Here is a 25,744-nt window from a genome sequence, read left to right as displayed (position 1 = left end):
ACCAACATTGCCCATACCCTGCCACGTGAAGGCCAGCCGGGTGTATCCATGATGGGCAATGTTGACCTGGTGGCCAACATTGCCCATACCCTGCCACGTGAAGGCCAGCCGGGTGTATCCAGTATCACAACAAATTGCTCTGGCAAGTTTTTTATTTATTTTTAATACTTTTTTCTTATTTTATAATTTTTTTTCCAAGTTTCATATATATATATTTACAGGCGGGCCTCGATTAACTCGTCCCGCGAGCTCATCGCGCAAAACGGAAACGAGTTAATCGAATAACATAACCAATAGGAAAAATTATAATTGGTCCTTGACCTTCTGGAATGTCCATAAAGAATTTTAAAAATACCTTTTAAATAACTTTTTAACTGTATATAATGTAAAAGATAATGAAAATAATTATGAAATTAAATGTTTATTGCATAAAACAGCGGTTCTTAAACTGTGCGCCGCGGAATATTTTAAATTTTCGAGGGAAACAAAGCGATACTCGACATCTGTCGGACACCGTGCGAACTACTAGCTCGAGGTAGTTCACAGTTTCAGCATTTCTTATTAAGTTGTTTGGACCTAACTACTAAACGAAACTGTTAGGTATTTCTTTTGGTCTGGGTGCACCTTGAAAAAATTACCGAGACATTAAAGGTGCCGGAACCTCTGACATAAAATACACAATGAAGAAATTACTGTTGCGGAAATATTTGAACAGTTTTGACTTTCTCTTTTCATCAATCAATTTCCGATAGCCGACAACAATCTTCTCTGGGCTCTGGCGAAATATATATCGCAGAGAACATCAAACCTTTTGTTTGAGGTTCTATGCGATACGAAATATTTCATCTAATTCTTTTACCGTTATCTCCTTCGCGGTAACATTTTCATCTGGCTCATTTAAAAATTTGAATTTTTAAATGCAAGTCTGCATTGACTTTTGATGCGAGACGTGTTCGATGCAAGTCTGCATCAAACACGTCTTCTTCCGATGGTTGATGGAACACACCGAGGCGGCAGCAGGCAAACGTTTGTTTATTGACCGTACGACTCGCGGTAAGCTTAACGCGCGATTCAAATCTTTTTCAACTATCGCATAAAAAAAAGGATCGCGTTAACTGGAATTTTGCATCGTGTAAAGTTAAAAATTGGTATCATTTTTCAAATAGCCTCAACTGAATATCGCGTTAATCGAACTCGCGTTATGCGAGGCCTAGCTGTATATATATATATATATATATATATATATATATATAGTAGATATGGCAAATAGTTAACAGTTGAAAGGTAAAATATTCAATTGTGAAGGTGATGCAAACAGTGGAATCTATAGCAAAAACCAAAATCAAGGACCTAATAAAGGTGAGAAGAGCTGATTAATGCCATCAATGTCTAGATAAAACATTACATCAGTCTTAATAACTATGAACCTAGTATGAACGAGTAGGTGGTAACTAAGGGATGTGATATCAATCCTAGCTGACTTTGGTCCATGGTATAACCTAGTAGGGAAACATATAATTGTTATAGGCAAAATAAAACAAATAAATAAGGATAATTACTAAATTCCCATGTCAAGCCAATTGCAGTATAGATTGGTGGATACACATTACAAAGGACTTTATCGAGGGCTAACCCTTGCAATGTGTTTACCTACAATTAGCTAGCTATCAGTTTCTGTTGTCCTCTGCTTGTTATACCTGATGCATCATAAGGTATCATAAGGATATATAATTCGTTAAGATATACTAGATTATAGTATGAGATATTTAGATAAGGTGGGGGGGGGAAACAATTTTAAGGTGGTTAACAAGCTAGAGGGCTAAAGTCATCTAGCTTGTTAACCACCTTAAAATTGTTTCCCCCCCCACCTTATCTAAATATCTCATACTATAATCTAGTATATCTTAACGAATTATATATCCTTATGATACCTTATGATGCATCAGGTATAACAAGCAGAGGACAACAGAAACTGATAGCTAGCTAATTGTAGGTAAACACATTGCAAGGGTTAGCCCTCGATAAAGTCCTTTGTAATGTGTATCCACCAATCTATACTGCAATTGGCTTGACATGGGAATTTAGTAATTATCCTTATTTATTTGTTTTATTTTGCCTATAACAATTATATGTTTCCCTACTAGGTTATACCATGGACCAAAGTCAGCTAGGATTGATATCACATCCCTTAGTTACCACCTACTCGTTCATACTAGGTTCATATATATATATATAGATATATATATTTTATTTTTCACTCAACTCGTTCATCTTTTTCTCACACACCAGTAGGGGATGCAATGAGTGTAAATTTAAATACTAATTAAAACTAGGGTTAGTGTGTACTTAACTGTAACATTTATGGTTTGTGTTCTTTTTCTCACACGCTTACACTTTTATTCATTCTTCTAGCTCTCATCTCATTTATTCGACTCTTACTTTCTGCACTGCACTCTCTGGGTACCGCAACTTACTGTTATTCTTCAGTTTTGGCGCAGGCCTAGCCGCAAAGTTTTTTTTTATTTTTTTTTGCAGGCTAGGGAAGAATGCAGTGATAGTGTTTATGTGGTTAGTAAATGTTTGTTGGTACAGTATATATAAAGTATTAGCATTAGCATTAGTAGAGGCATTTGATGCAAGAAAGCAAGCTTATGCAGCATCAGCCAAAAAAAAAAAAAAAAAACCCACTTCCACTTCACCCCTCTGTTCGTTCAAAATACGTGTCCAGCTGAGCGTTAAATTTATTTAGGCTATCAACTTCCACAACAAAGAATGGAAGTCTGTTGCACCAACCAACTACCTGCTGGCTAAAGGCAAACCTCCGCATATCTATCCTACATATGTCTTTCCTCAATTTGAATTTATGCCCTCTCAGGTGATTTTTCTGAGCTAGAGGAAGAATCCCATCAGCATTGAGCATGCTTAAACCATTCAAGGCTTTATACACCTCTATCAGATCACCTCGCTGGTGCCTAGTCTCCAGACACTGTAATTTGCAAAACTTAAGCCTTTCTTCGTAAGAGCACCCCTTTGTTCCATTCACTAATCTTGTTGCCCTTCTCTGTACTCGTTCCAGCAGCTCTACATCCTTCTTGAAATGAGGCCTCCAGACCTGTATACAGTACTCTAGGTGTGGCCTGACCATTGCCTTATACAATGGAATAATCACCTCCTTATCCCTGCTGGAAAAATTCCTGTATATCATTGACAATACTCCATGAGCTACTCTTGCAGCCCGTCTGCACTGCTCAGAGAACTTCATATCTGCCTGCACAATCACCCCCAAGTCCCTTTCATTCTCTACCACTGTCAGTGTAGTACCACAGAGTTGATACGTTGCTCTGGGGTTGCTGTTTCCCATGTGTAGTACTTTACATTTGTCAAAGTTAAACTTCATTTGCCACCTCTCAGCCCATCTGCTCAACCTTTCCAGATCCTGTTGCAGCAGCATAGTGTCAGCAGTGTCCTTGACAACCCTGCCAACCTTTGTATCATCTGCAAACTTGGACATTAAGCTTAATATACCATCATCAATATCATTTATAAATACAGAAAACAATAATGGACCCAACACTGAGCCCTGAAGGACTCCAATAATAACATTAGTCCACGATGAGCAGTGTCCATTGATTACCACTCTATGTCTTCTCCCCCTCAGCCACCCCTTTATCCACAGCAGCAATTTGCCTGCAATGTCACACTGCTCCAATTTGTGTAGCAGTCTTCCATGTGCAACAGTATCAAAAGCCTTTCTAAGATCCAAGTATATAATATCAAAGTTATTCCCTGCATCCAGTTCTTTTGTGACTGCATCATAGTATCCAATCAAGTTGGTCAGGCAAGACTTCCCCTTAACAAAACCATGCTGTGTCTGAGCTATAACTGAAGTCTTGTCTAAATGATCCTGCAGTGCTTCTTTAACCAGTGCCTCCATTAATATTCCTGGAACAGAAGTTAAGCTCACAGGTCTATAATTACTTGTGTCAGCCTTTGATCCTCCTTTGTGAATTGGGGTCACATTTGCACATTTCCAGTCTATGGGTACCTCCCCTGAATCCAAGGAAGCTCTCATAATTATGGCTAAGGGTTTGCTTACTTCCTTTGCTGCCTCCTTTAATATAACTGGATAGATCCCATCCACCCCGGGTGCCTTTCTTGTGTTTATCTTCAACAGTTTCTCCTCCACTTTACTCCCAGTTATTTCAAGATTCTGTAGCTTACTGCTAGAGTTGAATACACCTCTGGCATTCCCCTTGCTGAATAACTCCTCATGTGTGAATGTCGATGCAAAATATTCATTTAGTTTGTTAGCTACCTGAGCAGGATCATCAACAGTTGACCCATCAATATCAAGTGGACCAATCTGATTCATCCCCTTCCTTCTAGAGTTTACATAAGTAAAGAACTCTTTGCTGTTTTTCTTTGCATCCCTTGCCAAGGATTTCTCGTAATCTGCCTTCGCCTGCCTAACCTCCTTTGTAACTTGGTTGCAAATAAACTTGTATCTATCATAGGCTTCTGTGTCATGTGTTAATTTGTAAGTATCCCATGCATTTTTCTTCTCTGCCATATGCCTCATTAGTTCATCTGACATCCATTTTTGCCTAAACCTTGAACAATATTTCTTAGTTGGTATGTAAAGCCTAGTAGTTTCCAAGATAAGTTCTTTGAATGCTTCCCATTTTGAATTTGCTGTTTGTAACATCATCAGTTGGTCCCACTGTATAGAATTTAAATACTGTCTCAGTCCATCGTAGTCGCGTAGTCCATCGAAGTAATGTAAGTTATTTTTAACTTTGTATTTTTTCGGCCAATTACATTTGCTCTTCCACTCATTCCCATTCACTCTCTCTTTCCCTCATGCTAGGTCACTCTTTCTTTCACCAAAACTGCCATTTATTTCCTTTTACCATAATTCCTAGTTCACTCAGTGGATGTAGGTACTTGGAACAATTAAAAGAGGAACTAGTCAAATTATTGGAGGTGATGATGTTTGAAAGTTTTTATTTTTTTCGCTAATGCTTTCTATTGTACTTTCTTGCATCATTTGTTACTACTACTACTCGGTCACTAATACTAATACTGTACATTGGTGAAGCTGTTTGTTACTTATTCGATAATTTTTGGTATTTTGTAAGAAATTTTTTAATATTCATAAATTTCATGATGTATATATTCCCTATTTCTACTGATAATCCTGTATTTTTCTTTTTAAAGCCCAATTACATATTTAGGCACTTCCTGGGATTTCTGTTTTTTTTTTTTTTATGATGGGCTCATTTTTCACAGATTAAGAAGTGCATTTTGTTCAGTTTTAACTCATGTACTGAATTGTGGCTCTACCTGGTGTTTCGTTGTTTCTGGTGCATTCTCATGCATTTGGAATTTCTTTTAGTTCGCTGTTAGAGCGTTGTGAATGATTTTATGGTGATAATGACTACGTAAGTTGAAACAATATGTGATTTTTAACCTGTATGGTTAAAATTTACATCTTGTATATAATATGAGTCTTGCATTTATTATTTTTGTTAAAAACCTTGTGCAGATGAGTAATATGTGTTTCTTACCTGTAGAATTCCGAAAGAAGTTATTTCGTCTGTTCAGGTGTTCGGGAGAAAGGTAATTACTTCTGTTTTATCTCTGTTTTTTTTTTTCTTACCATTTCTTTAATTTTTTTATACGTATGTCAGGTTTTTGCTGTCAACTTGTGATGGTAAGAAAAAAATTGACCGAATAAATTATATTCACAATAAATAATTTAATTTACTACTGTGTTAATTTATTAAAATTTGAACAAGCTAAAATAGTAAACTGAATTCTGATTAAAAGAAAAAAAAAACTGTATAATTCAAAATCTAAATGAACTAAAACTGCTTAAGTACAAAGAATTTAAACAAAGGAAATTAAGGATTCTTCTTACGTGCCAACAAAAAATAATTTGTATTAGTTAATAAGGAGTATGAGCAATAAGTTATATTTATTACGAAATTCCGTTTTTAATATATTTTTCTCGTTGAATGCAGCGTTTTATGCAAAAAAAAAAAAAAAAAAAAAAAAAAAATGGGATTGCTTATCACGTGGTGATTAACCCTAATATCCTGGCAGCGCCATGTTTGCTGCGTGTCTCATTCAAAAATAATCTCTAAATCACACTTGGGAACGGGCCTTCCTGCCTGCCCGTTTTTCCAAAACCGCATTAAAATTTGAATAAGCTAACACAGTAAACTGAATTCTGATTTAATAAAAAAAAAATTAAATGCATCAAAATGAATTAAAACTACTTAAATACAAAGAATTTAAACAAAGGAAATATTATTCCTCGGAAAATTTAGTCATAAATACTAAAATGAAATATTTGAGCTTATGATGTTGTTGGTCATGAATAACCAACAGCATATATTTTGAAAGGTGTAAAATATTCATCTTGAATAGTAATTTATTTTATAGGTTTTTTTTTTTTTTTTTTTTTTTTAAACGGCGATCCCAAACATGAAAAGTTTTAGTATTCTCTACAAAGAAAGTCACAGGAAAAAGTATTGTTGCTCATAATGACTTAGGCAATACATCATTAACTGCGGAGATGGGGGAAACCCCTGGTGCCACATGACATCAATATACCTCACATCATTAACTGCAAGTGATTAATAGTATAGCATTCGTATGGTGACCAGAATTTGTGGCATTCAAAGCAGGATATTTCATTATAATGTCTATTATGCAGTGCCCAGTCATTACTTTAAATGAATCTATCTTTGCTGGTTATTTCTGTTAGGAGATGATAAAGTTTGTTATATTGTTGATCTGTGATAATTACCTTTATTCTAGAAATTATATTAATCTCTTTATCATGGTCAAAAATCTTCTTGGTTTGAACATGCTCAAACGAGATGCTGTTGGTTCTTAAATTTTCCATGTTATTTTCCGTAATCCGGACTTCTATATATTTTTTCTTCGCTTCATTTATTCCAAGTCCTCTTCTTTGTGCTTCACTATCTACCTGTAACCTGTCCACTGTTTTCTCCAGAGCTTTGTTAGTTCTATTGATGATAGCAACATCAGCATATGTGCAGACCTGCACTGTCTTTGTACCTATGTGTCCAGTCACTTCTAATTTTCTGACAGCCGCCTCTAAAACCAAGTTAAATAACAGTAGAAAGTGCATCGCCCTGTCTAACACCAGCATTAATGTCAAAGGGAGTCGTCAACTCATTGTCAATTCTCACCACTGCTTTAGAGCCACCAGGGTTGTTTAGCATTAGCATAGGCACATGATGCAAGAAAGCAAGCTTATATAGCATCAGCCAAAAAAAAAAAAAACAACCCTTATTTCACCCATCTACTCACTCTGAATGTTTAAGTTCTGCCTTGAATCTATTTAAGCTATCAACTTCTACGACAGATGGAAGTTTGTTCCAGCAATCAACCACCCGCTGGCTAAAGGCAAACTTCCGCACATCTATCCTACAACCATCTTTCCTCAATTTGAATTTATGCCCTCTCAGGTGATTATTCTGAGCAAGAGGAAGAATCCCATCAGCATTGAGCATGTTCAAACCATTCAAGGCTTTATACACCTCAATCAGATCATCTCGCAGGTGCCTAGTCTCCAGACACTGTAATTTGCAAAATTAAGCCTTTCTTTGTAAGAGTAACCCTTTGTTCTATTCACTAATCTTGTTGCCCTTCTCTACTCGTTCCAACAGCTCTACATACTTCTTAAAATGAGGCAGGCCTCCAGACCTGTATACAGTACTCAAGGTGTGGCCTGACCATTGCCTTATACAAGGGGATAATCACCTTCTTATCCCTTCTAGAAAAATTCCTGTATATCATTGACAAGACACCATGAGCTACTCTTGCAGACCATCTGCACTGCAATAATTTTGATCGGAATTCCTTTGTACTTTCTATATAGGCAATACATCATTAACTGCGGAGATGGGGGAAACCCCTGGTGCCACATGACATCAATATACCTCACATCATTAACTGCAAGTGATTAATAGTATAGCATTCGTATGGTGACCAGAATTTGTGGCATTCAAAGCAGGACATTTCATTATAATGTCTATTATGCAGTGCCCAGTCATTACTTTAAATGAATCTATCTTTGCTGGTTATTTCTGTTAGGAGATGATAAAGTTTGTTATATTGTTGATCTGTGATAATTACCTTTATTCTAGAAATTATATTAATCTCTTTATCATGGTCAAAAATCTTCTTGGTTTGAACATGCTCAAACGAGATGCTGTTGGTTCTTAAATTTTCCATGTTATTTTCCGTAATCCGGACTTCCATATATTTTTTCTTCGCTTCATTTATTCCAAGTCCTCTTCTTTGTGCTTCACTATCTACCTGTAACCTGTCCACTGTTTTCTCCAGAGCTTTGTTAGTTCTATTGATGATAGCAACATCAGCATATGTGCAGACCTGCACTGTCTTTGTACCTATGTGTCCAGTCACTTCTAATTTTCTGACAGCCGCCTCTAAAACCAAGTTAAATAACAGTAGAAAGTGCATCGCCCTGTCTAACACCAGCATTAATGTCAAAGGGAGTCGTCAACTCATTGTCAATTCTCACCACTGCTTTAGAGCCACCAGGGTTGTTTAGCATTAGCATAGGCACATGATGCAAGAAAGCAAGCTTATAGCATCAGCCAAAAAAAAAAAAAACAACCCTTATTTCACCCATCTACTCACTCTGAATGTTTAAGTTCTGCCTTGAATCTATTTAAGCTATCAACTTCTACGACAGATGGAAGTTTGTTCCAGCAATCAACCACCCGCTGGCTAAAGGCAAACTTCCGCACATCTATCCTACAACCATCTTTCCTCAATTTGAATTTATGCCCTCTCAGGTGATTATTCTGAGCAAGAGGAAGAATCCCATCAGCATTGAGCATGTTCAAACCATTCAAGGCTTTATACACCTCAATCAGATCATCTCGCAGGTGCCTAGTCTCCAGACACTGTAATTTGCAAAATTAAGCCTTTCTTTGTAAGAGTAACCCTTTGTTCTATTCACTAATCTTGTTGCCCTTCTCTACTCGTTCCAACAGCTCTACATACTTCTTAAAATGAGGCAGGCCTCCAGACCTGTATACAGTACTCAAGGTGTGGCCTGACCATTGCCTTATACAAGGGGATAATCACCTTCTTATCCCTTCTAGAAAAATTCCTGTATATCATTGACAAGACACCATGAGCTACTCTTGCAGACCATCTGCACTGCAATAATTTTGATCGGAATTCCTTTGTACTTTCTATATAGGCAATACATCATTAACTGCGGAGATGGGGGAAACCCCTGGTGCCACATGACATCAATATACCTCACATCATTAACTGCAAGTGATTAATAGTATAGCATTCGTATGGTGACCAGAATTTGTGGCATTCAAAGCAGGACATTTCATTATAATGTCTATTATGCAGTGCCCAGTCATTACTTTAAATGAATCTATCTTTGCTGGTTATTTCTGTTAGGAGATGATAAAGTTTGTTATATTGTTGATCTGTGATAATTACCTTTATTCTAGAAATTATATTAATCTCTTTATCATGGTCAAAAATCTTCTTGGTTTGAACATGCTCAAACGAGATGCTGTTGGTTCTTAAATTTTCCATGTTATTTTCCGTAATCCGGACTTCCATATATTTTTTCTTCGCTTCATTTATTCCAAGTCCTCTTCTTTGTGCTTCACTATCTACCTGTAACCTGTCCACTGTTTTCTCCAGAGCTTTGTTAGTTCTATTGATGATAGCAACATCAGCATATGTGCAGACCTGCACTGTCTTTGTACCTATGTGTCCAGTCACTTCTAATTTTCTGACAGCCGCCTCTAAAACCAAGTTAAATAACAGTAGAAAGTGCATCGCCCTGTCTAACACCAGCATTAATGTCAAAGGGAGTCGTCAACTCATTGTCAATTCTCACCACTGCTTTAGAGCCACCAGGGTTGTTTAGCATTAGCATAGGCACATGATGCAAGAAAGCAAGCTTATATAGCATCAGCCAAAAAAAAAAAAAACAACCCTTATTTCACCCATCTACTCACTCTGAATGTTTAAGTTCTGCCTTGAATCTATTTAAGCTATCAACTTCTACGACAGATGGAAGTTTGTTCCAGCAATCAACCACCCGCTGGCTAAAGGCAAACTTCCGCACATCTATCCTACAACCATCTTTCCTCAATTTGAATTTATGCCCTCTCAGGTGATTATTCTGAGCAAGAGGAAGAATCCCATCAGCATTGAGCATGTTCAAACCATTCAAGGCTTTATACACCTCAATCAGATCATCTCGCAGGTGCCTAGTCTCCAGACACTGTAATTTGCAAAATTAAGCCTTTCTTTGTAAGAGTAACCCTTTGTTCTATTCACTAATCTTGTTGCCCTTCTCTACTCGTTCCAACAGCTCTACATACTTCTTAAAATGAGGCAGGCCTCCAGACCTGTATACAGTACTCAAGGTGTGGCCTGACCATTGCCTTATACAAGGGGATAATCACCTTCTTATCCCTTCTAGAAAAATTCCTGTATATCATTGACAAGACACCATGAGCTACTCTTGCAGACCATCTGCACTGCAATAATTTTGATCGGAATTCCTTTGTACTTTCTATATAGGCAATACATCATTAACTGCGGAGATGGGGGAAACCCCTGGTGCCACATGACATCAATATACCTCACATCATTAACTGCAAGTGATTAATAGTATAGCATTCGTATGGTGACCAGAATTTGTGGCATTCAAAGCAGGACATTTCATTATAATGTCTATTATGCAGTGCCCAGTCATTACTTTAAATGAATCTATCTTTGCTGGTTATTTCTGTTAGGAGATGATAAAGTTTGTTATATTGTTGATCTGTGATAATTACCTTTATTCTAGAAATTATATTAATCTCTTTATCATGGTCAAAAATCTTCTTGGTTTGAACATGCTCAAACGAGATGCTGTTGGTTCTTAAATTTTCCATGTTATTTTCCGTAATCCGGACTTCCATATATTTTTTCTTCGCTTCATTTATTCCAAGTCCTCTTCTTTGTGCTTCACTATCTACCTGTAACCTGTCCACTGTTTTCTCCAGAGCTTTGTTAGTTCTATTGATGATAGCAACATCAGCATATGTGCAGACCTGCACTGTCTTTGTACCTATGTGTCCAGTCACTTCTAATTTTCTGACAGCCGCCTCTAAAACCAAGTTAAATAACAGTAGAAAGTGCATCGCCCTGTCTAACACCAGCATTAATGTCAAAGGGAGTCGTCAACTCATTGTCAATTCTCACCACTGCTTTAGAGCCACCAGGGTTGTTTAGCATTAGCATAGGCACATGATGCAAGAAAGCAAGCTTATATAGCATCAGCCAAAAAAAAAAAAAAAAACCCTTATTTCACCCATCTACTCACTCTGAATGTTTAAGTTCTGCCTTGAATCTATTTAAGCTATCAACTTCTACGACAGATGGAAGTTTGTTCCAGCAATCAACCACCCGCTGGCTAAAGGCAAACTTCCGCACATCTATCCTACAACCATCTTTCCTCAATTTGAATTTATGCCCTCTCAGGTGATTATTCTGAGCAAGAGGAAGAATCCCATCAGCATTGAGCATGTTCAAACCATTCAAGGCTTTATACACCTCAATCAGATCATCTCGCCGGTGCCTAGTCTCCAGACACTGTAATTTGCAAAATTAAGCCTTTCTTTGTAAGAGTAACCCTTTGTTCTATTCACTAATCTTGTTGCCCTTCTCTACTCGTTCCAACAGCTCTACATACTTCTTAAAATGAGGCAGGCCTCCAGACCTGTATACAGTACTCAAGGTGTGGCCTGACCATTGCCTTATACAAGGGGATAATCACCTTCTTATCCCTTCTAGAAAAATTCCTGTATATCATTGACAAGACACCATGAGCTACTCTTGCAGACCATCTGCACTGCAATAATTTTGATCGGAATTCCTTTGTACTTTCTTTAACCTTCTTATGAAACTTTCTACTTTCCTTCTCGTTGTAATGTAATGTTCCACCATTTCATTGGCCGTCCTTCTCAAAGCTTCTCCCTTTTTCTTTCTACCCAACCTAGCTGCGGCAATCCGTTTTTCCTTGTAGTGTTCACTATTTGCTTTGCTATTCTCTGTAAACATTTCCCACTGGCTTGTCTCGTCAATTATACTGCTATTCGACTCTCGTCATCATACCATTCGTCATTTCTCGGCCTTGAGGTCTCACCTAAGGTTACATGTGCTGCACCCAAAATTGCAGCCATTATGCAAGTCCATTCATCTTCAGTCTTGTCACTTTCCTGTTCCTGCAACCTTTGGGCCAACTCTGCCTGGTACGTTTCAACAAGTCTTATCTTTCAATTTCTGTACATTCCACCGCTTAGTTTTCTCATCCTTTCCTCTTGCTACTAGAGCTATTTTAGCTATTTTATACTTCAGTCTGACTCCCACTAGAAAATGATTAGAATTGGAGCAGGCACCCCGAAAAGAACGGAAATTTTCAATTGCAGTAGCCCACCTTTTACGCCACTGGAATTCATCCTGGATTCCAGTGGCATAAAAACGTAACCTTTTTTCACTAGGACATTCATACTCATGAGCAATCAGACCAACACTCATACACCACTCATTCTAAGTCCTCACACTTTTTGCCTTACACTTTCTAAACCTTACAAAAAATCTGATTCTCCACAACACCCATATAAAAAATAAATTAAAAAGAAACGAAAACACGAAATTAAAAAAAATACTAAAAAAAAAATAATTAAAAAAAATTCCAATATTAAGAAAAATGGATAAACACAATAGTCACATAAAAACCACAAGAAAGGAAGTGAGACAAATAATGCTGTAAAAAGAGAACTAATAAAAGTCACATGACAAAGTGTGCAAAAGCGAACAGGAAGCACATAAAATTATATGTACAGTAATTTAAATAACGATCTGCAGATGAAAGCTTAGCACCTTCCCCAACGAAACTAACTAAGTCGTGCTAGTTTCATGTTTAATCGTCAGACCATCAGCTTAACTTCATTTTACCCCCCCCCCTTTTTTTTTCATTGCACTAGAGTTCCTCTCACATTTGTATCATGCGTATCGCAGCAGAAGTGCTTTTGTGGGCTGATTTGCATTGCTATGCAGGCTGAAAAATTTGAATGGGGGGGGGCTTCTTCTCGCCATTTAAGACTTGCTAACTACAGCTTTGATTGAAGAGAACTTCAGAAATCCTCCACTCATTAATGGAAATCAACCTTGGACCTGCTGAAATGACTGGCAACCATTAGGGCAGGTCCAGTTAATTTGAAAGCAGAATTCTTGTAATTTAGAATACACAACAGGACAGATGTTCGAAAAGTGAGTCAAATGGCAACTATAGAAATGGACTTTTTAATACGTCACTGATTTTGTATCCTCGTTGTAAACTCATCATTTTGTACCTTGTAATGCCAATTCATTTTGGTAATGTCTTCAGTGGTGCTCTTGAGACGCTGCTATATTTGGCTCAATTCTGATTTCATGAACTCATTTCTCAGGGTAATGTTCCACCAATTTGTCATATCATTCATTGCACTTTTCTTCAGTTATATAACTGCTTTCCCAGCACATTTTTCTTATCATTAAGAATAGACTGCCATTCCACTAGTTTCTATTCAAAACTTAGTCCTTGAGGTTGTCACAGACATTCTCTCAGATATGGCAGACAAGCTGTACTTGCTACCTGGGAGTCTAAAACGCTGATGGAACTGATATTCGGGTGACACTCAAGTCAAGTGGACCCAATTTCGGCGAAGTCCGGATGGTCTGTGACAGCCAAATCCTCTACTTGCACCTTCACGATGGTAGGACTGTTAGTAACCCTGGGTATAACCTCCATGCACAAGTACATGGTGGGTGACCACCCAGGTGTGAACCAACGTAAGCAGGGGTCGAGGTGTGGCGCCCACACCACATGGAGGAATGCCGACCCTTTATGTTACCAGGCAGTACTAGGTGGTAGATGACTCTCATGAACCGGTGAAATACCACCACTTTACTTATTGGAGGCTTGAAGTGGTGGAACCCATGTTTAGTCTCTAGAGCTAAGTTCCGGTCAACCCTTCCCTATCTCTTCCATCACGCAGTATGATTGATGACTTTTGAGGTTATGATGAACGTTGTGGCGAGATCCAGTATTCCTTACATTTCGAGGGTACAGCTCTAAAACGGTGTTTGCAGGCCGGCCGCGAGTTAGTACATCGGACCGAACCTATTGGTAACTCTCTAGGAGGCTTCTGGATCAGCTAGTGTATAATCTTGCTACCTTTACTCTGCCAGATAGTGACTGGCGGAAGTCCGAGTAGTGTGTATGCGGGGAGCATTGTCGAAGCCACGTTATGTCAAGGATCTGGGTATATTCTTACCACATGTATGCCATATCCAAAATTTTCATTACTTCATACAGCATGTCCCACCCACTTTTTCTTACCATTGAATACATCATGAATTGTCAAACTAATAGAGCAAGCTTATCTGCGAAAAGATCTAAACCTCCCAAGCACTTCCTAATTCATTTCACAAATATACGTGGTCTCAATTCTAATCTCAATGATGTCCATTTCCACTTGCAGTCTGCCAAACCACATGTACTTCTTCTGACAGAATCTGTTATCGGTTGATTCAACTACTGCTCATCTCAGATGCCCAAATTATTCGCTGTATGATTCCTTTTGCCTCAAAGGTGGTACTTGTGCATATGTCCGTTCTGATATTCCCTGTCAGAGACTTGGCAATTTGGAATCTCCTCTCTTTGATCTTCTCTGGCTTAAAATCTCTACCTCATTGTGTCAAATTCATCTGTTGTCTCTACCGTTCTCCCAACTCCACTAATCACTTGGAGCTGTTTGACTTCCTCTCTTTGAAACTTGACTTTCTCCAGCCCAACTTTCCTAACAGTGAGGTAATTTTCCTTGGTGATTTTAATGTTCACAACTCCAGCTGGCTTCCATTTTCTAGTCACACCGACCCAGCAGGTCGAGATGCTGAGGCTTTTGCAATTAGACCTAGCACAGATTGTCCATTTACCTACAAGAATACCGGACAATCCTAATCATACAGCCAATACGCTTGATCTTTTTCTCACAAACAACCCTTCTAAGTACATAGTCGAAGTGAGAGCACCTTTAGGCACTTCAGATCACAACTTGGTGATTGTCTCTTCTCCAGTGGAACCTTTATCTCATGGCTATTCCCAACCTCGTGTTGTTTGGCATTACAAGAATGCAAAATGGGATGACCTGCGAGACTTCTTTTCCTTGGTCAGATTACTGTTTCAAAACTTCTGATGTCAACGTTTGCTCAGATCGTGTCAGTGAAATTATTCTTGCAGGAATGGAATCCTTTATCCCACACCCCACTTTAAAATCTCGTCCTTTATCTAAACCTTGGTTTTCCAATAAATGTGCTAAGGCTTTTCAAGAGAAGAATGTTGAATATAGTAATTGGCTTGTTTCTAATTCTTCAGTGTCATTTTCTGCCTACACCAAAGCTCGCAACAATTGTAAAGCAGTTATTAATCAGTCCAAACTAGAGTTTGAACAGGCTAAGAGTCGAAAACTTGCTTCTTTCCCTAATGGTAGCCGGGCATTCTGGTCTCTTGCCAAAGCTATTGGCCGCAACTTTTGCCCATCTCTGCTCCCACCTGTGTCCAAACTAGATGGTTCTGTTGTCACTTCAACCAAGGATAAATCTGACCTGCTAGCATCCCATTTTTCTTCCAACTCATGTATTAATGATCTTGGTAAAACACCTCCTACCATTCCCAACACACTCCACTCCATTCAATGCCTCCTGTGGTCTTCCGTCAAAAGGATATCAGAAGGATTTTGATGAATCTTGATGCTAAGAAAGCTCCAGGTCCTGATGGTATTTCTCCACTTGTTCTCAAAACGTGTGCTCCTGAACTTACTCCTATTCTTTGCCACCTTTTTTCACATTCTTATTCCAAAAGTGTTTTTCCTTCTGCTTGGAAATTTGCTCATATCCAGCCAGTTCCTAAAAAGGGTGACAAATTCATCCCATTGCAATTACTTCTACTCTTTCTAAAGTAATGGAGAAATCAATTAACCGCCAACTCTTAAAGTACCTAGAAACCTTCCGTCTGATCAACGATCGCCAGTATGGATTCCGTCAGTGTCGATCCACTGGTGATATTCTGGCTTATCTTACCCATTTATGGACTAATTCAATGGAAAGGTTCGGTGAAACACAAGTAGTTGCTCTTGACATCTCAAAGGCTTTTGATCGTGTTTGGCATAAAGGTCTTCTAAACAAGCTTCCATCTTATGGTTTGCCAACTGTTTTTAGTAATTGGTTATCCAGTTTTCTCACTGAGGGTGATGGTAGATGGCTCTCTGTCTTCTAACTTCTCCACTAATGCCGGTGTCCCCCAAGGTTCAGTTCTTTCCCCCACTCTTTTCCTCTTGTATATTAATGACCTTCTTCCATTGACTGGAAATCCTATCCATAGTATTGCCGATGATAGCACATTGCATTCCACTTTTCATTTTGAGAAACCTTGTCCTGCTCAATCAGCTTCAACTTAAATTCCTTAAATGCCGATCTTCAGGTAATTCTCCAGTGGGGCAAAGACAACTTAGTTGATTTCAACCCTTCTAAAACTCAGTCTTGTCTTATATCTCGCAAAAAGGATTCTTCTGCTCCTATGCTTATCTTTAGTGACACTCTGATTTCTAGGCAAAATGATATATCTCTTTTGGGGATTACCCTGACTTCTAATCTCTCTTGGCACAAGCACATTACAAATATTGCTTCCTCTGCATCTAAAAAACTTGGTTTTCTCTTTCGCTCTCGGCGTTACTTTTCTTCCAAACAGCTGCTCACTCTGTATAAATCGCAAATCTACCCTACCATGGAATATTGTTCCCACATCTGGGACAGTGCTCCCACAGCCTCTATCAGCCTTCTAGATTCCATTCTGAAGAGGGCAGTTAGGTTAATTAATGACTCATCTGTAACAGAGTCTTTCCACTCGTAAGTCTCATACATGTACTGTTTCTGCTGCATGTCTTTTCTACAGATACTTCCATGGGCACTGTTCTTCTGAATTGGCTTCTTTAATTCCCACCCTCTCTTTCAAAACAGTCTGAACACATGCTGCCACCAGCCAACATCCATTTACTGTCCAACTTCAAACTCACAGAACCAACTTTTCATCTTCCTCGTTTATTCATTCAACTGCCGTTTTCTGGAACAACCTTCCTTCATACGTATTTCCTGAAAATTACAATCTACAGAAGTTCAGAAGTTCAAGTTCAATGTCAATAAATATCTTCTTTCGTCTTTTCAACCTCCAACCCAAGCACGGTACTAAGTACTATAGGTTCTAATACCTTTCGTGTTTGGGGTTCACATAAAAAAAAAAACAAAAAACATCATTCATATAAACATAGAACATTGGGGATTAGTGGTATAATATGTGACATAACACTACTTGCAGTTCACTCTGTGATGCTATAACCAAGTTTTACTGTATCTTTTGTTTCCTCAACTCTGTTTGGACAGTCTTGGTAATGTTCAGGTATTGGGGGCTCACTTGATGGGCAAATGGATAATGCTACTGATTCCCAGTTAAAAGGTGGGGTTGTTGGATAGTGATGTCACTGTTCACTGATGTTTCTTCTGGTGTGCTGTTTACCTCTTTTTCTATGTGTAATCCTCTCAACCTGGTCACTTGTATGTGGTGAGGGGATCTCCCAATAATGCTGCTAGTTTTCCAGATATTATCATCACTAGGAACCAATGTCCATACCTTGTTTCCAGGTTTACATTGTTGAAATATACTGTGCACTGCAACTTGTGGAGATTTGGTGGGTGAGGAACCTGCCCCCAATACACTATTTTGGCCCATTCTTTGACAGGATGTGAGGTCCCAGCCACCTGATTGGGATCACTAGGCAGGTGGTTGGCACCTCCACTATAATAAGGGGAGTTGTAATGAAAAGCAGTCAGAACTGCCCTGTCCCAAGTACAAACACCAATGGATGTACAGGTGAAGGAGGTGACAGAAGACTCAGCCTTGGAAATTTTTTTCTGTGGAAGAAATGGATACTGGTAATTGTCCATACTTTTCCAAAATGGATAAATCTAAGTCTGAGAAAACAAAGAAAATAAATGTCACCTGTTAAGAAATCCACGGACAGAGCCAAAAAACCTAAATAATGGCCATGTTCAAAATCTTACAGTGAAATTCCGTTTAAATACAGTAATATGCGATAGGTGGGTCCGACAAAAATCGCTTAAGTCGATTCGCGTAAGTCGGGGTACAACGTTGCATATAAATACATATAAATTTTATTTAATTGGGACCAAGGACTAACAAAAACACTAGTTTAGAAGAAAAATATTTAATAAAATTGCAATTCTTTATACATATTAATACAAAATATGTATTAAAAAAATAAATGAGTTATGTAAAAAAAGTTATTTCGATGTCGATGGCTTCATAAAATCTAAAAAATTCGTCTGACGACACAGCGCCTTCTTTTTTTCACGTAGAATTTCTTCGTATCAAGCTAATAATTTTTTTATTCCTTGCTTTGTAGCTATAACACGTTCTTCGTTGGAGTCTGTTTCCTAAAATTTTAAAGCCCTTTTTCAATTGAGCTGAGACCTTCTGTCAAGCTTGCAAATTGTCATGTGCTTTTCTGGTGGACTGGGTCTGAAGTGTTGGATACTTCAGTGACGTTTTGCTCACGCATCTCTATGAGCTCATTCATTGTCAGCTTCTGACTATGTGAATCCAACAGCTCGTTGACATCATCACCATTGACTTCCAAATCTAATTGCCTGGCAAGATTAACAACTTTATCACATGAGTGACATGATCAGTTTCTGGCGTTGTTTTTGTCTCGTTTTTGAAAAAAAAAGTGGATAAAGTTTCTTCCAGACACCACTCAATGTTTTTTTTGTGAATTTCATCCCAAGATTCTTCAATGATTCTTACGGCATCTAAAACATTGAATTGTTTCCAAAAGTCTTTAACAGATATCTCACTATTGTCTCATAGCTTCATTCAGATGTGCAAACGAACACCTCGTGTAGTAGGCCTTGAATGTTTTGATGACTCCCTGGTCCATCGGTTGAAGCAAGCTGGTTGTGTTTGGAGGCAAAAACACAACTTTCATACGTGGTTCGAAATTAATTAGTGTGGCAGGACTGTGACCGTCTGCATTGTCAATAAGAAGCATCACTTTAAATGGAATCTGTTTAGACTTGCAATAATGTTCGATTTCGGGTATGAAGTGGTGACCAAACGAGTCCTCAAAAACGGAAGCTGTCACCCAAGCTTTATGATTTGACTTCCAAATCACTGGTAAGCTAATTTTAGATATATTTTTTAAAACGCTTGTGTTTTCGGAGCATTAAATTAAGAGAGGTTTTAACTTGCAGTCACCAGCTGCATTCCCGCCAACCATCACTGTCAATCGGTCTTTGGAAACCTTAAAGCCTGGAAAGTTTTTTTTTTTTTTTTTTCTTCGTGAAAACGATGTAATTTCCGACAAAAGTTGAGCACGAATTCGAACGCACACATATAAATATGACAGTTGGAATGCAAATTCTTCTATGTGTGCAGCTCATGCGGCAACAAAGTTGAATTTTGTTCATCTTTTGCTCTCACTCTCTGCTGTCGCACCGTATATCGATAGCATACGAAAAACGACCTTGAAGATAGTGGGCGGCAGTGTTGCCAAACGAAAAAATGAAGAACCACGTAACTCCGAGTTCACGTAAGTCGGGGTATTACTGTAGTCACAATGTCATGGCTCTCCTGTAATCATGGGCCAACTTGCTTTTGCAAACAGGAATAAGGAACAGAAATGGCAACAAATGGGGGATGGCCCTGCTCATTGAGGAGTTGCCATCTTCATTGGTAACCATACTCTTTTCAAGCTACACCACTTGCCACCAACATACAGGTGGTAGGAATTTGCTCTACAGTAGGGTTCCTCTTAACTATTTGTTCCATCTATTTTCACTTGATAACAATATACCCCAGGCAGACCTTGGTGATCTAATTAAGCAACTACCATCCTCTTCTATTATTAGAGGACTCCAATAGACATAGTACTCCATGGTGTAGTGCTGATTCAATGGAAAGGGTTGGACTATTGATTATATGCTCAAACAGTGACTTGGCCTTTCTAAATGTGAGGTATAACACCTTCCACATTTACTGCTGTTGATCTCTCTTTATGCTCCCCATCTATCCTTCCTGTGTGTACATGGGGGGTTGAAGAAAACCTTTACAGTAGTGATAACTTCCCTGTGATATCCACCCTTTGCAATGGGATAGCTATGCCATTTATTGAGGATTCCATGGGGGAAGATCAGTCATGCTGTCTGAAATGCCTTCAGCTAGAAATAGCATATTGCAGTTGGCTTGACCCAGTCCACCATCAAGCCATTTTATTGCTACTACATTCAAAACATCTCCTGTCAGAAATCTGTGTATTGAGGCAAATGAATGTTCTTTGTTTCTTCAACAAAAGCACTTTTCGTTAAAGCACACCTTTAAGATAAAATCCCTGCCAGACCACCCCACATGGACATCTGTTTTTGAGTCAATTTGGAACAATCTCTATAATAGTCATAAGGCTGCCAACCATCCCTTTCATATTTGTGGCCAAGATCTGCTAAGAGAATTGAATATCACAGTCGACAGTGTTGCCAAGTCATCATGGCAACCATTTGGAATGATCAAGTACTGTCATGCAACTTCTCATGCTGAATACCCTGACTTCTTGCCTGTCTTACTGATGGTCTGAAATCAGAGTTATCTATCTGGTCTGCTATCATCTTCCCAGATGGCACTTTATCTGAGATATTCCTGACAAATGGAGCATATACACAGCAGAGTTGTATGTTATAAAATGTCTTGTACCACATTAAAACCCACAATTGACAAAGGTTTATGGTGGATGCAAACTCTTTAAGTATACTACTGACTTTATCAGGGATGAGATATAATCCTCATTTATTTCTGACCCAGGTCCGACAGCTATTATATTTTCTTTCTGAACATTCATTCGACATCTGTTTCTGCAGGATCCCAAGCTACATGGGATCAGATTGCATTGATCAGTTGTGATCAGTTGCAATGCACTCAAACCAGACCAGTCCTAGGGGTGTTGAAGGAAGTTATGTGCAAATTTATTTTACCAACAGTTTTCAGATCTTCCACTTCCATTTTGGAAATTGATTACCATAGGTGAATTCTATTGCCAAATCATCACAGCCACAACAGTCGTAGCCTTTTAAGTCACCTGTACAGACTACAGGCAGAGTAATATCTTAATACACAATTGATATTTTTCCAGTGGCAACATCATGTCATGGACAGACCACGAACAAGGTATATTAAATGAAGCCTGTAATCCAATGTTGGCGGTCTAGTTTCCACAACTGTAGAGAGGGTCATTCCATGTCAAGTGGCCTAGGGGTCCCTGCTCGACTATCTTCAATTTTGTTGAAACTTGGTGTGGATGTTTAAACAGGTTTCAAATGAAGCTGTGCAAAATTTCAGTTCAAATTATAGTATGCTTGAGGTACCAGCACCTTTTTTGTGGAGGTCACTTGTGTTATGTGGAATAAATCAAAAAATTTTCAAAAGTTTTAAAAGTGTTATGTTGCACTATGGTGAGAGGTGCTCTGAAACTTGGTATACCTAGTTAACTTTTTGCAGAGAATGCAAAACCTTTGGTGTCCAGACCCAAAAACTTTCACATTTTTTACTGGCACCAAAAATTTGTCACAACAAATTTAAGGAAGACTTTTGAAAGTCATAACTTTGAAATAAAAACCTTTGGTACCTTCTTCTTTGGACATTCCACTTAGCAACTGCATGAATTCAGCCTAACTAAATATCAAGAATTTGAAAGTCAAATTTGGCCTATCTAAGGGGCAAATATCTTAATGTGGATACCTTCAATTGTCTCGTTTTTGCCACCACTGGAAAGAGCAGTTTCAGCTACAAGAATCATGGTTTATCTGTTTTGTGTCTCTGCACTTAAGGCCTTAAAATTTAAGCCTAAACATCAAGTAGTTTTATGTCCTGCATTGTTATTTTGTGAGATCTTTTTTGTTGCAGAATATTTCCTTAATCCTGCCTTTAGAATAATTTTAGAATAGAATATAATAGTTTAGAATAATATAGAAAGAGTATATTCTAGAATTCTAGAATGCCAGACCATCCTAGAATATTCTTGAATTCCAAAAAAACTGATGAACAGATGATTGTTTTATCTTCATGATGGTCAGTTTTTTTATTTTGTTCCTCTATTTTTTATTGTTTGACTGTAATAAAGTTAACTAAGTTTTCATTGCTTGCAGAAACATCCACTTATTAGTCAGCATGAAAGCCATGGAATCAGAAGATTTTGCTGGAGATAAGCTGGACCGTGCACCATCAGTCATGTGGATAATTCTAAATGTCATGTGCTATCGAATATATGCAAAACTGGGTTAAAATTATTTAAAGAATTTGAAGAACAACAGCTGATAGGTCGACGTGGATTAAAACTGGATGAAGATTTGTCTACATCATGAAGCTTTGAGTTTAACGAAATTTGAATTTTTGCAGCATTCATGTTGCAATCCTTTACAGAAGAAAAATCATATGGTGAAAAAAAGTTTACAACCAATTGTCAATGGCAGACTACCTGAAAGACCTAACAAAGGTAGACGTGAAACCAGGCCATAAGCTGTGCCCATCATGCCGAAAAGCAGCAACAGGAACATCAACTTCATCTGGATCAGACCATGATGACAAAATGCAAGTGACTGAAAGCTTGAACACAAGTTTGATGGCTATTGGTATTTCTCCTCTGAAATTTCTTCTCTTAGCCATTTGCTGAAATTTCAGCAAATGGCTAAGAGAGACTCAAGGCTATGCCAAAAGGAAGGCAAGTCAAGTACAAGATGTAATTGCCAGTAAAATTGTATCTATTGGTGGCTTGGAGCCAAGTGCAAGTCATCAGTGTGGAAATTGCTTAGATTACAATGAGCTACTGAAAGAAAAGTTGATGGTATCGTCATTCAGAAATACTTCAAATATTAATACTAGCTCAGTTAGTTGGTCCATAAAGAAAACAATGGAAGAGTTTTTAGTGTCTCAGAAAGAATGGTCAAGAAAGCTAGAAAACTTAAAGCAGAAGAAGGAATCATGGCCACACCTGGAAAAAAGCTTTGAGCAAGTAAAGCAAAAGGTGATGGAATTTTTTGAAGATGATCAATTTAGTCTGATATGCCCTGTAAAGAAAGACTTCATTTCTATTAGAAATGCGGATGGAATAAAAGTGCAAAAGAGACTACTACTCAGCAACTGGAAGGAAATGTTTATAACTTATCGAGATATAAATGGATCTGACATTGGATTTTCTAAATTTTTTGAACTTTGACACCAAGTGGTGTGTCACAGTTGGTGCACCAGGAACATTATTCTGTATGTGTATGCACAATCCATCAAAATGTCAAGTTAATGCTAGCCGGAAAGTTTCTAGAGAATATTTTCAAAAACAATGAACCAGAAGATATTGAATTCAAGCAGTGGATACACACTGGCAGATACACTGGACACAAAGCAATTAACAACAGATTTTATTGAAGAGTTGAGTACAAAAATATTTAACCTTTCCTGTCATCACTACATTGCTAAACATCAAAGCTACCAGAAATTAGACTTTCCTTTGTTGAAGTCAACAAAGGAAAGCCTAATGACAGGAGAATTGGTCATCTTGATGGATTTTGCAGAAATTTATTCGTTTGTTGTGCAAGATGCTGTTCAAGGGTTTGACTGGGAGAATAGCCAGGCTACATTGCATCCATTTGTCATTTATTTCAAGGATGTTGAACTTCAGAATATAAGTTTCTGCATAATCAGTGACTGCCTTTGACATGACACAATTGCAGTACAGTGCATGTTTTTCTAACCAACTTAATTGAATATTTGAAGAGTTTCATGACAGAAATCAGGCACATTTACTTTCAGTGATGGTTCTGCAGCTCAATGCAAGAATTTTATTAACCTGTGTCATCATCAGAAGGATTTTGATATCAGTGCTGAAGGGAATTTCTTTGGTACTAGCCATGGCAAGTTGGTGGAACAATAAAATGATTGGCAGCATGTGCTAGTCTCCAATGCCCAATTGAAAACCAAATCCTGTTTGGTTTTCAATCAAGAAACATGTTTGAATTTCGTGACAAGCATGTGACTGGAATAAAATTCTGTTTTGTTTCTAAAGAGGAAATTGAGCAAGTAAGGCCATTTCAAGAGAAGAGATTCATAGACTGTCATACTGTTGCTGGAACAAGAGAAAATCATCACTATTGACGCAAGACAGATTTGTGTTTGCAGAGTATCAAATGACACCATCATCATTGGTGCCTCCGTAGCCAGGTGGGCAGGAGCAGCAGTGTGTAACACATGCTTCTTGATTAGACCGGGGTTTGAGCCTGTGACTACCAAATACGGAGGATGCGGAAAGGTGAGGGAATGACCACCGCCTATCCCCAGAGCAATATGGCCTTAGTTGCTAATGCTCCAAATAAACAAACAAACAATCCATCATCATTTGTAGATCAGACTAGTGAAACCAATATTCAATGTGCCAATTGTTAATTTACAACCTGGCCAAAGGCAATGTATTCATTGCTTGTATTTATGACAATAATTGGTGGATTGGAAATATTTGTGAAATTTCATTTGAAGAACATGTATTAGTAAATTTCATGCATCATGGAGCAGCTTGCTCATTTCACTGGCCTGCCAGACAAGGTGTCTGCTGGATTCCTGAACAACAAATTATTGCCAATCTTCCAGCTCCAAAAACAACAACAATGGGACGACAATATAGCTTGCCTGAAGTAGTAATATCAACCCTCAATGAAATATTCCAGTCCATTATAAAGCAGTGATTCAATATTTTCACACTCACTTACAATACAAACATAATACAATTTTAAATTGTATTATATTTTAAATAAATTTTGTTGCAGTTATAACTTCTTTCAAGCTTAGAAACCAATAGAACATCATCTTTATGCTTGGAATCCTGAATAAAGACCACTTTTCAGACTTGGGAACTTGCACTAAAGAAACCCATGCAATTTCTTTTCTTGCCATTTGCACCCCTATTGTAAAAAAATACAGATCTTTTTGTGCATTGGCAATATATCCTTTCTCCTTAAACCAAAGGGCAGAGTAATTGGAGAAAACTTCACTCTTGTAAATGCAATAGTTCTGTCCTTATTGAGATGTTAAATTTCACCATCAAATAAGTATGCAAATATGTAGAAAATATAAAATATTTAAGGCCGTTTTTTAGGCCTTAAGTAGTAGCAAGACACAAAACTGAAAAAACCATGATTCTTTTTTGCTTAAAACCTGCTCTTTCCAATGGTGGCAAAAGTGAGAGAATTGAAGGTGTCCCACATTAAGATATTTGCCTCTAAAGATAGGTCAAAATTTGAGTATCTTTGAAGGAAAATATCTCAGCCAGCAAACAAGTATAATAGCTCATATTTTGGTAGGCTGAATTCATGCAGATGTTAAATGGAATGCCCAAAGAAGAAGGTACCAAAGGTTTTTATTTCAAAGTTATGACTTTCAAAAGTCTTGCTTAAATTTGTCACGACAAATGTTTGGTGCCAGTTTTAGAGCTCATTGTAAAAAAATGTG

General features: G+C 38.0%; 1 protein-coding gene across 1 annotated transcript in view; it reads left to right on the top strand.

Annotated features, from left to right (window-relative positions):
* Window positions 1-5,339: 5,339 nt before the first annotated feature.
* The window catches only part of RpS16 (ribosomal protein S16), a 110,293-nt gene continuing 89,888 nt past the window's right edge, over window positions 5,340-25,744 (top strand). Inside the window, exons 1-2 of the mRNA XM_090386708.1 lie at window positions 5,340-5,441; window positions 5,574-5,619. Of these exons, the coding sequence (XP_090242834.1) occupies window positions 5,425-5,441; window positions 5,574-5,619 (63 nt within the window). The 5' untranslated portion in view covers window positions 5,340-5,424. The remainder of the gene's footprint in view (window positions 5,442-5,573; window positions 5,620-25,744) is intronic.

The sequence above is a fragment of the Mastigoproctus giganteus genome, chromosome 12, assembly GCF_048544385.1.
Source record: "Mastigoproctus giganteus isolate SK-2022 chromosome 12, ASM4854438v1, whole genome shotgun sequence".
Lineage (NCBI taxonomy): Eukaryota > Metazoa > Arthropoda > Arachnida > Uropygi > Thelyphonidae > Mastigoproctus > Mastigoproctus giganteus.
The sequence above is the reverse complement of the archived record's forward strand: the minus strand, read 5'-3'. Positions and strand labels throughout refer to the sequence as shown.